The sequence below is a fragment of the Lissotriton vulgaris genome, chromosome 10 (assembly GCF_964263255.1).
Source record: "Lissotriton vulgaris chromosome 10, aLisVul1.2, whole genome shotgun sequence".
NCBI classification, from domain to species: Eukaryota; Metazoa; Chordata; class Amphibia; order Caudata; family Salamandridae; genus Lissotriton; species Lissotriton vulgaris.
Window position 1 is genome coordinate 453924007 of NC_141698.1, and position 12157 is coordinate 453936163.

The 12157-nt window shown below is 48.4% G+C and overlaps 2 protein-coding genes across 7 annotated transcripts in view; one reads left to right on the forward strand and one right to left on the reverse strand.

The window, feature by feature from the left end:
- Positions 1–12157, reverse strand: part of LOC147685396 (uncharacterized) — a 379028-nt gene that overhangs the window by 336668 nt on the left and 30203 nt on the right. For all 6 annotated transcript variants that reach the window (XM_086941313.1, XM_086941315.1, XM_086941312.1 and 3 more), the window contains exon 2: positions 8028–8111. In XM_086941313.1, the coding sequence (XP_086797439.1) occupies positions 8028–8111 (84 nt within the window). The remainder of the gene's footprint in view (positions 1–8027; positions 8112–12157) is intronic.
- LOC147685397 (uncharacterized) overlaps positions 1–12157 on the forward strand; it is a 128095-nt gene that overhangs the window by 82543 nt on the left and 33395 nt on the right. The gene's annotated exons all lie outside the window — the stretch shown is intronic.

Consider the following 12157-nt stretch of genomic DNA (forward strand, 5'->3'; position numbering starts at 1 on the left):
TTGGCGACAACCGACGCACCTCCCACCCTGGAGAAAATCGCTGGACCTGATCCCTACTGAACCGGACTGGCCGGGGGGTCCACACCGATCCTCACATCCTGGAGCGTAGAGGCACGAGGAGCACGACACTTGGCGGCATGGCGGGGAAAGGCCCTAAGGGAGGCGTCACACAGACTCGAATAGACCGATTTACCTCCGACAAACCCACCGGGTCACAGGCAGGAAGGGAGCAGGGGGGCAAAACGGCCGACTCCCCAGGGGGGAAAAAGGCCACACTGGACGACGTCATGCTCGCACTGGCCCAGCTGCAAACCACCGTTGGCGGAATCTCCACGGACGTCACCCTACTTAGAGCGGACCTCCACAAAATGTCGGAGAAGGTAAAGAACATGGAGGTGGTCACGAAATCCCTGGTGGAGGACGTCGCAGAACTCCAACGTGAAATGGGAAAGATGGCGCAGAACAATAGAATGCTCCGGGAGAAGCTGGATGAGCAGGAGGGGCGTTCTAGGCGCAACAACATCCGCATTATAGGGGTACCGGAATCAGAAGGCGTAAAAGCGATGGATCTCTTCGTAGAAAACCTGATAACGACCGAACTGAAGCCGAAGGGCTGTCCAACTTCTTTTCGGTGGAGAGGGCCCATCGAGTCCCGGGTGGCCAGCCGAAACCGGGGGCTACCCCGCGACCCATAGTGGCACGCTTGTTTAACTTCCGTGACCGGGACGCAATCCTGCGGGCTGCCAGATCCTCCCCTCCCCTCAAGATCCAGAATGCCACCGTCGCCATCTTCCCTGACTACACAGCGGAAGTCGCCCGTCGGCGGCGAACATTCTTCGAAGTGAAAAAAGAGCTAAGGTCCAGAGAACTGCCGTACTCAATGCTATTCCCCGCAAGATTACGGGTGGTAGCGGAGAACAAGACCTGGTTCTTCGACAACCCGGAGAACGTACGGGAGTGGCTCGAGGGATGGAGACCGGGTCAGAACCACAGACGAACACATCGCTCCATGAAAGATCGGACTGTAGGCCAACGCCGGGACTCCCAGGCCTCAGGAGGGGGACCGGGCAACAGTGACTCTTTGGGAGCTGAAGGCGGCAGAGAAGAGCTCGAGGAACAATGACCACTTGGAAAACATTCATATTCGCTTTGGTGGTGAGACTTCTACGCTGCGAAGCGCTTGACGCCATTGGACACTGGGTGAAGGGCCTCCGGGGGTGTGAATGAGAGACTGCCGGCTGCGGAGAGTCCCTCACCCCAACGCGCAAGTACACTGTTTGGGGGATGGGGTATGCACTCTGCTAAGTTGGGGGGGCGGGCAGTTTTGAGTCCGTGTAGCAGGGGGGCAGGGAGGGGGGGGGGAGTTGGGTAAGTTTGCACTATGGGACTTTTCGGTCCTACAGGTTTCTGTTATAAGCACACTTTTGTATCTGGGCATGTCCTATGTAACTGAGAACTTCTGGTCCACTCGGGGCACGGGGAGGTCTGATTGGGAGCATCAGCCATGCCTGCCCTACGCCTGCCACTGTGTGCAACATCGCCTGGGGCGAGGGGGCTCCATGGCGACACACTGGCTTTTCTATGGCCGCAACGGATAGTCAAACCACGACGACCCCACTGGTTGTCATGTCCTGGAACGTGAGGGGCCTAGGGGATAAGATTAAGCGAGGGCTGGTGCTGCAGGGGATAAGGAGACGAGGGCCGGCTCTCATTCTCCTACAGGAGACACACTTGGCGGGAGCGGCCACGAAGGCCCTAGATAGGAGAGGCTATCACATGATAGTGCATGCTGAGTTCACCTCGGGGTCCCGTGGCACGGGCATCCTCCAGAAAAAATCGTCCAAATTTATTGTCAAATCTACTGCAACGGATGACCATGGCAGATTTGCGGCAGTACATGGCCAGTGGGAGGGGAGGCTTTTAAACATAGTTTCTGTTTACATACCACCAGCCCTACACTCTGAGGCCTTGCCGGATCTGGGCAAATTCCTGCTGACCCTCCCTGATGGAGAACTGCTCATAGGTGGGGACTTCAACATGACACTCACGACCACCATAGACCGTTTTCCCCCACGTACACACGTAGAAGGACCCAACAGGCTCCAGACATTTCTGAATGCACAGGGGTTGGTGGACATATGGCGCGTTCTACACCCTACTCAGCAGCACTACACGTACTACTCGGCCACACACAACAGTCTTTCTAGAATAGATTATTTTTTTGCTTTAATCAATGGTCATCTTACTGTAGCGGAGACGGATATACAGCCACGGGGGGTCTCAGATCACTCGCCACTCACTTTGACACTCACCACTACGGCCGTGAAACGACACAGGTTATTCCCGATCTTCCCTGGCTATCTTAAAGTGCCTCAGATCAACAAGGACTTGAAGAGGGCAACACGGCTCTACTTCGAGGAAAACCGGTCCTCGGTGGACTCCCCCTCTATATTATGGGAGGCGTACAAGACAGTATTCAGGGGTCAGGCCATAGCCGTGATCGCGAATCACAAGAAGACGCACAGACGAGAGGCCCTAGATATAGAGTTGGGCCTTGAGAGGGCCAACACAGCCCATATGGCTAATCCCTCGGAAGACACGCTCCATGAGCTCCAAGTCCACCAGCGCCGCCTTACAGATCACATGCGCAAGATCACGGCGTAGGACATTGCGGCTACACAGCATAGGGTGTATGACATTGGGGACAAGGCCAGTAAGTTGCTGGCATGGTTAGACAAGAGACAGGGGGGGGGGAGAATATCCTACAACTTACGGACCCACATGGCAACAACCACACTCGCCCCGACGAGATAGTGGAAGTCCTCGCCGATTATTTTGCCGAAGTATATAACCCAGAGACAGTGGTGAGTGAGGGTGAGGTCCAGACTGCTCTTGTACACGTTCCCTTATCAGAACTGACAACAGAGGTATCCAAGGACATAGACGCACCTCTTACGGTGGAGAAGATTCAGCTGGCTATCGGCGCCCTCAATCCGGGTAAGGCGATGGGCCCCAACGGGATCCCCATTGAATGGCTGAAAATTATGACCGAATCCCTAAGCACACCCCTACTCAATATGTACGAGGAATCCAGAGTGAAGGGTACGCTGCCACCGGATCAACGGATGGCAACTATTGTGGCGATACCGAAACCTGGTAAGCCCCCCAACGAATGCTCGTCTTATAGACCAATCTCCCTTTTGAACCCGGAGGCCAAATTTATTGCTAAGGTGTTGGCGAGCAGGATCCTGCCGTGTCTGTCCCACCTGATCCACCCGGACCAGTCCGGCTTCATGCCACATCGTAGCACTGCTTTAAATCTCCGCAGGGTGCATGGAGTGCTGGCGCGAGTTCCACTGCTGCAGGAACCGGCTGCCATCCTTTCCTTGGACGCCAAGATGGCGTTCGATATGGTGGAATGGAGCTATCTTTTTGCAGTGCTTGCGCGTATGGGTTTTGGCCCGGTGTTCCTTTCATGGATACGCATGCTGTACAGAGACCCCGTAGCCAAGGTGACGGCCAATGGCCACATTTCGAGGACCATCTCCCTAGGCCGAGGTACACGACAGGGATGCCCGCTCTCGCCCCTTCTCTTCGCTTTAGTTTTAGAACCACTAGCGGTTACGATACGTACCACCCAACTCCTGAAAGGAATACAATGGACCCCGTTATGGGAGGACAGAGTATCCCTCTATGCAGACGACATGCTAATTTATCTTACGGACCTAGAAGAGAGTCTCCCTAACCTCCTGGCTCTCTGTACGGCTCATGGGCGAATCTCGGGTTACACCATCAACTGGGCCAAATCCATCATTTTTGAACTGCGGGGGCCGCTTCCGCCTCTCCCAGACTCCTGTCCATTGGAAATGGCGCATTCGTCCTTCAAATATCTGGTGATTCATATCACCCGAGACGAGGCGGACTTCGCACGACAGAACTTGCAGCCCCCCTTGGTACGTCTTCGTGGGGATGTACGCCATTGGAAGGACCTCCCCCTAACGCTACTAGGACGGGCAGCGCTATTTAAAATGATGGCTCTGCCACGTTTCTTATATGTACTGGAAAACGCTCCACATTTGGTGCCGGATAGCTTCCTCCAGAAAATAACGGCACAGATCTCAGGCCTGTTGTGGGGCAGTCAGCCAGCCCGAATTTCCCACGCCAAATTAAACAGGGGGTGGTACGACGGGGGAATTGCACTCCCAAACATACAGCTGTACTACTGGGCGGCTCAGCTCAAAATCCTTAACCAGTGGATACATGCCCCGCAGGATGACCCAGCGTTCAAGGCAGACAGGGCACAACTGGGTACGAACAGTTTACTGGCCCCTCTGTACCACCGTGGAGTGGCGGCAAAACTCACCGGGCCTACGAAACACACAGTTCGCATATGGTACAAGGCACAGGCAAGGTTGAAGTGGGATGGCATCATCACGAAACTTACACCTCTATGGGACGCGAAGGCACTGGGCCATTTGCGGTGCTCCAAGGGCTTCACACAGTGGAACAACATCGGCATCTCCACGGTGGGCGACATGTGGACGAGGGAAGAAGTGATCTCCTTTGCCACTCTGCAAGAACAATACGAGTTAGGGAACACAGAGCTCTACAGATACATTCAGGTCCGACACGCGCTACAAGCAGCGATCCCGCCCGACACCTCCCCACCCGAATCCTCCCCTCTGGAGGACCGTCTACTTACTGACTACCTGCAGGAAGGCGCGACATCGCTAACATACCGTAAATTGGTTAACAATATGCCTGATCCACTGGGGAAACTGAAGGACAAATGGATGTTGGAGGTGGGTGATCTAGATGAAACTGATTGGAACGCAGCCATGGCGTCCCCACGTGAAGCAGGCATATCCTCCAAATTTCGCCTAGTGCAGCTAAAAATCCTACACAGAATCTACTACACCCGCACGATGCTTCATAAACTGCACAGGGCTGATCATCCGTACTGCCTTAGAGGCTGCGGAACAGAAGGAACCTTCATACACACGGTGTGGGAATGTCCACTGGTTGTCAGTTACTGGCAACGGGTAGTACGCACAATGGCTCAGGCACTTCACACCACCCTTACTCCAGACTCACGGCTTTGCCTGCTAAACATCTGGGAGCCGGCTGACCTCACCTTTTACGCAAGGACCTGGGTTACAGTAGGGATGGTAACAGCGAAACGGGACATAGCTCAGAAGTGGGGGTCGGCAGATCTCTCCACACTGGCCCAATGGATCCGCAACATGGACATGCTTATGTTGACTGAAAGGGCGGTGTACAAACTGAGAGGTAATCCACGTAAATGGAATGGGGTGTGGAAACCCTGGAACTCCTATAGAGGGGATATCTGTGACCCACTGGAAGAGGACGACCTCGAAGGATCTGAGAGTGACGAAGAACCTTGATTGGGTGTGTGCATGCATGTAGGGTGTGTGATACGGATTTGGGCGGGACCTAATTTCGGAAGGTGGTAGGGGGGGGGTGTAGGAGATGGGGGGCTTAGATACAACTGATTGCTCCTTTTACAGATGGACTGTGCTACGAGTTCCGAAAGATATTACTTCAAGTACGTGCCGGACTAAGTGTGCTATTTTTACTGTTTCATGTTTGTTGCAAGAAAAAAGGCAAAACTCAGAAGAATTGTAATCAACAAAACACAAAATTGCAAACTGTATTTCTACGACACATGTATATTCCTATTCATCACGTCGCCGATGAGGCCAGTAGCGCATTGGAACTAATGTGGGTGGTCTACGTTTTATCATTTTTTGTATATTATATGACCTTATTCACCCAGTAATCATATATGAATACATGACTGATGATGATGTAAATGCTATCTTTGTTTTGCACCAAAAATTAAAATTAAAAAAAAAAAATGTGTAATTTATTATTTTACAGTTTAATTTAGGTGTGTGGATTATAGGGTTAAAGTGTGGGTAGTTGATTCATTTTATATTTATTGTTTATTAATTATATTTTTTAATTGGTAATTAATTATGTTAATTATATATTCTTTTGCAAAATTTAGAAGTGTGTTGTGATTTGTGTGGTGTTATAGGGTAGGCAATAAAATAAATACATGTATGTAATAAATAATGTTTTTGTTTGTAAATATATTCTTGTTTAAAATATTAATTTTTGGGAGATTTATTTTTTATTTTATTCTATATATTTGTAGGTATTTGCTATATGTAAATATTATTATAATATGTTTTCTTTTTATATATTAAATGTATTTTAATTTTTAACACATTTATTTATTTTTACAATATTCTTTTTTGATTTTTAAATATTATTATTTTTTTTTTTTTAACCGACTGGAGTGTGAATAGTAATTTTATCCCTCCTCTATACAACACTTACCCTACTGTTACATTCACCGGAGTGGAAATAGTAAATTTTACCCCTTCACTATCCAACACTTTCCCTAGTGTTGTACTCATTGGAGTTGGAATAGTCATTTTTACCCCCCGCTATCCAACAATTTTCCTACTATTGCACTCATTGGAGCGGTAATGGTAAATTGTACCCCTCCACTAACCCACACTTTCCCTACAGTTGCTCTGACTGGAGTTGGAATCGTAAATGTAATACCTACACTATGCAACATTTACCATACTGTTGCACTCATTGGATTGGAATAGTAATTTTTACCCTTTCGCTATCCAACACTTTCCCTACTGTTGTAGTTATTGGCGCGGGAATAAAACAGTTTCCTCACCACTATCCAACACTTTCTCTACTTTTGCACTGACTGTATTGAGAAATTCAGATTTAAATATTTTGTAATAGTTTAATGATTTAATTTATTATAGAATGTTTTTTCCTTATATTTTTAATTATTGATATATACTTTTATTTTTATACAATTTTAAAGTTTTAAATAAATTAAAAGTAATAGTCTATTCATTGTTTTAAAGTAAATCTGTATATATATATATATATATATATATATATATATATATTATTATGTTTGTGTGTTTATCTTTTTTTAATGAAGTTTATTTGCAATATTTTGGTAAAATGTATATTAAATGTCATTTATTTTGTTAACATTAATTTGAATATTTAATATAATTATTACGTAATATTTTATTTTGGAAATATATAAAAATCGATATTTTGTACATCTATATTTTTTACGACAATATTTTTGTACTTGCCTGTTTAAGTATAGGAGTCGATATTTTTGTAGTCTCTATTTTTTCATCGATATTTTTCACATCAATGTTTGTGACATCGATGTGTCAGTCGCACAATGAAGCATAAATTAGAGATATTAGGAAAACATGTGATGAAAAAGCATATAACAAAACTTCAATTTTACTGCTCTTTTCCCCCACTTTCCACGCTAAAAAGCATTTTTTGGGGGGCTGCGTTAAACACCCTTTCTCCGATAGTGCGAAAATGATCTAAAAATGAGGAAAAAGTGTGAATCCTGTTTTTTGTGTGCTTCAGCAAAGTGTAAATGAGGGCGTATGTTAGACACAAACGTAACACAACATATGGTCCCTACAGCAGAAACAGTAAAAAGTTAAAGGGGAAGATATACTATTGTTTCTTGCAAAGCAATACATAAAGGCAAGTTTCTGCGCTGCATTGCGTGAAAGGGAGAGGACAGAATGCTACAAATTATCAAAGATATGGAGCATTTCTGCTCAGTCCTTGTGCTGGTGCAGTGCATGTTGCCTAGACCCAATGCAGGCATCCTTGCACCATGTTGCAAAGGTGCCTTTGTTATGGGCTGGATTGTTTTTGTGCAGGGAAGGACACCTTTCTGCACAAAAACAATCTTTTGAGGCATTTTCCTCTTTCAATATGTGCTGCAGAAATCGACACATGTGGAAAGAGTTATTAGACTTTTACGTCCCAACACCTACATTTTCTTCACAGACATCTTGTATCATATGTTTGACCCCCACCTTCAGTGCCTTCCTCAACTTCCAGAACATACAATGGTGAGGTAGACAGTCCATACAATGCTTACAAATAGCAATAAACATCATAGTTTCCAAAATGTTCACCTTTTCATCAGTTTCAGGGGTGACTTTGTAGTATGATAGCGCTGCATTGGTCAGGATGCAGAAGTAACACCGCCACTGGAACTTCTGGAAACAAGAAATAGCAAATCTTGTCAATGTTCAGGCCAGACACAAGAATGGAAAGACACCTCTACTGGAGAGTGTAATCAAAGACATGCATCTCCTGGGATAAACTTGATTCTAGGGGGTGCTCTTGCAACCCTGCAACAAAGAATCAGGGCACAAAAAGAAGCTGTTTGCATACAAATCCTCACCCGGCTACTTATGCTTTATTGTTTCAGTGATTGCAAGCCAGAGCGCAGAATGATGCAACAATCTAAAAGCAGCATCACATTAAAGGTGACTTTGATAGCAGAAAATAAACATTTCTCAAATCTGTTTAACGATCCCAGACATGTTTTGCCCTAGGGGGGACTGGTCCAAGTGATTAAATGCGCATGCTTGGAGAGAAATGAAGGTCAAGCGCTGGCTTACACTGATCTTCCTCTACAACAGTAGAAAGCAGTAGTAAACAACTGTGGCAGAAAAGCAACCTTCTCAGTGTTCACCTACACGCCACGCAGCATCACTGCAGCCCTTTTCATTCAGGGATACCACCCCAGAATGAAGGCACTAGCAAACATGGTGGGCATTTACATTTTCAGTAGGACACTTATGCTTTTTAGTTCCATTGCTTACTAAAACAGAGAATGGAAAGGGGCGACCACTCGGTCCCCCCGAACGTATGGCAGAGTGCCTCGATCCCCCCGGGAAGCCATTTTTGGGCGGGAGGCGCGTCTCGGCTGGTATGCCCGAAGCGGCGTAGCCGGGGCGCGCTTTTTCCCGCCCTTGAGTGGGCTGGCCTAGACACGGACGCCGCCGGCCACGCCCTCGGGGCAGGCAGGGGCGGGTTTACGCCCGCCCTGAAGATGGATAAAAAGAGACGCAAGACCAGAAGACATCCTCTTGTTCCTGTGCTCTGAAGCTGCACCTCCCCGCTGCACGTGAGCTCGAGACGGAACGAAGAGCCAATTTTGAGCGTTTTAATCGTTCTTGTTTGTTTTTCAGTTACTTTGTTGGAGAATGCCGAAGAAGGTTGGAAAGCGCATGAATACCGACCAGATGTTGCGTGTTATCATGAAAGAGATGTCCGAGCTAAAGAAGCGGGTGGACAAGAATGAGGAAAGGGGTCCAAAACGTCCTTTGGCGGGAGCAGCCCCGGGAGGGAAAAACAAGAGGCCCAGGAGGGGGGCAACGGGAGAGGAGATCCCCGGTCCCAGTGCTCCGCTCGAGGCTCCAACTCCCGTGCCAGAGGAGGGGAATCCGATCACCCCCGTGTCCGAGGATGATATGCCGCCCGAGTTGGCAGCACAATTGGCAGCGTGGTTGGGAAAAGGTAACGAGGGCGCCACGGCTGTCGAAGCGCAGGAGCTGATTAAGCAATTGCGTGAGAAACGGGAAGCAGCCAAGGTGCCCGTGCCGGCTGCAGTGGGGGACAAGACACCAGGGACGGTTGCGACCACAGAGGCAGCGTCAGGTGCAGGTAAGCGGCCATTGCCGATCGCGAGGGATGAGTCAACACCCTCTCGGAGAGAAAAGTTGGGGCAACATGTTCCTTTGGCAATTAAGGAGAAGATTTGGGCGGGGGAGTATGTGAACATTTTTTCGTTACTTGTTGATCATTATGAGGTGGAGCATGTAAAGAGTCAGAAGGACCTCATGCATCCGAGTGTTTGGCGCGCAAAAATGGCCGCCTTTAAAGTGAATGAGAATATCGCCAATTGGGGCAATGCCTGGGGAATCTTTACATCAATCCTGGGGGAACGTAGGCCTGAGTTGCTTTCCGAGTTCCCAATCTACCAATCACGAATCATGGGGTACTCGACATCGCACCAGGGTAATCATTGGTTTTGTTACGATAATATGTTTAGAAAGGAAAAGGAGCATAATAAAAGTTTAACCTGGGATTGTTATGATGCCTTGACCTGGGATAAAATGAAGGAGTCAGGGATGTTAAAAATGCCGTTGGTAGGAAGTAATGTGGGTGAATCCTCCCGACAATATGCGGGGACGCCCTTTCGATCAGGTTCGGGGGCCGACGATCACTCGAAACCTACCGGCAATACCGGAAGAAAGGGTTTCTGTTTTAATTACAACAGAGGAAAATGTACGAGACCGCAGGGATCGTGTAAATTCAAACACGAATGTAGTAGTTGTGGGTCGTCCCATCCTGAGACCTCGTGCAGAGCCAGAACGGGTGATAACGGGGGGAGAGGAGGTGCCAAACAGGTCTAATATAGTCCGAGGGGCGCCTTTACCCACTCCCATTGATACCCTGGCAATGATCCCTTGGCTCAGTGATTACCCGGATCGTACTTCTGCTGGGGTGCTGCGAAACGGTTTTTCGTATGGTTTCCGCATCCCGGTAGGGGACTTTCAGGGTGTGGATAAGTGTAAAAACCAACTTTCGGTCTTGCAGCATACAACCGTAGTACAGGATAAGATCCGAAAAGAGGTGACTCGAGGTCGGGTCGCTGGCCCGTTTAGTCTGCCCCCAGTCCAGAATTTTGTTTGTTCTCCCTTAGGGGTAGTCCCCAAGAAAGACCCTGGAGAGTTCCGACTAATTCATAATTTATCAGCTCCACGAGGTCTTTCCGTAAATGAGGCAATCGATCCAGAAGTGTGTTCGGTGCGGTACGCATCCTTCGATGAGGCCGTAGCCATTTTGAATCGCCTGGGGCCCGGGGCGCTGATGGCGAAATCAGATATCGAGTCAGCGTTCCGATTGCTCCCGGTACACCCAGACGACCAGCGTCTCCTAGGTTTCATGTTTCAGGGTTGTTATTACATGGATAGGTGTATGCCAATGGGGTGTTCTATATCCTGTGCTTATTTCGAGAAATTCAGTAGTTTTCTACAATGGGTTTTCACAAAGAAAACGGGTTTCCAAGATGTAATGCACTACCTTGATGATTTCTTATTTCTTGGGGCAGCCGGGGGTCTTGAATGTGGCCGGGCCTTGGCCGAATTTTGTGTGTTGATGAAACAGTTAGGTGTGCCATTGGCGCCGGGTAAAACAGTGGGTCCTACGACTTGCCTCGAGTTTCTGGGGATCGAGTTGGACTCCATTGAGGGGTGTTTCCGTTTGCCAGCCGAGAAAGTGTTGAAGTTCAGGGCTGCGCTGCAACTGTGTATAAATGCATCAAAAGTTACGCTGCAACAATTACAGCAGGTGGTGGGACAGTTGAATTTTGCCCTGAGGGTAATACCAATGGCCCGCCCCTTTTCCCGTTCAATTGCCCAAGCGATGGTCGGCCTTAAAGAAGGCCATCATCGCACGAGACTATCGGCCGAGATCCGCCAGGACATGCGTATTTGGTTAGCATTCTTGGCGGATTTCAATGGTAGAATCGTCTGGAATAAACCAGCCGTGTCTTCTGAGGAGCTGGGGCTATGGACAGATTCTGCGGGAAGCATAGGTTTTGGCGCCATTTTCGGCACGAAATGGTCGGCACAAGGATGGCCGACTTGGTGGCATGAGAGGGGTCTGACGAGTAATATTGCTTTCCTCGAACTGTTTCCCATCTTGGTGGCCTTGAGAACATGGCCCGATGGGTTCAAAAATCACTCGGTCATATTTTGGTCGGACAATATGACCGTGGTCGAGTGCATCAATAGTCAGGCAGCACGTTGTAAACTGATCTTAAGACTGCTTAAAGAAATTGTGTTACTATGTATGCAATTGAACGTGCTATTCAGAGCAAAACATGTGCCAGGGGTGATGAATCAGGCAGCTGACGCACTGTCTCGTTTTCAAATGCAGGCCTTTTCGGGTTTCCTTCCCTCAGCGGACCCGGAGCCGGCACCCTTTACCGAAGCTCTCTGGTCTCTCGGTGCCCCGAACTTCGTCACCTCGTGGGAGCGAGTCTAGCACCAAGGACGAGGAAGGCATATGAAGGGGCGTTTCGGGCCTATTTAGCCTTTTTGGGGAGTGATAGAGAGCAACTTTGGGGTCATGAGGAATGGGTGGTGAATTTCCTGATGTCCTTACGTAGGGCTGGGAAATCGGTGGCTACGGCCCAGAGGCATCGTGCTGCCATTTCCTTTGTTGCCAGAGCACACGCTATCCAGGA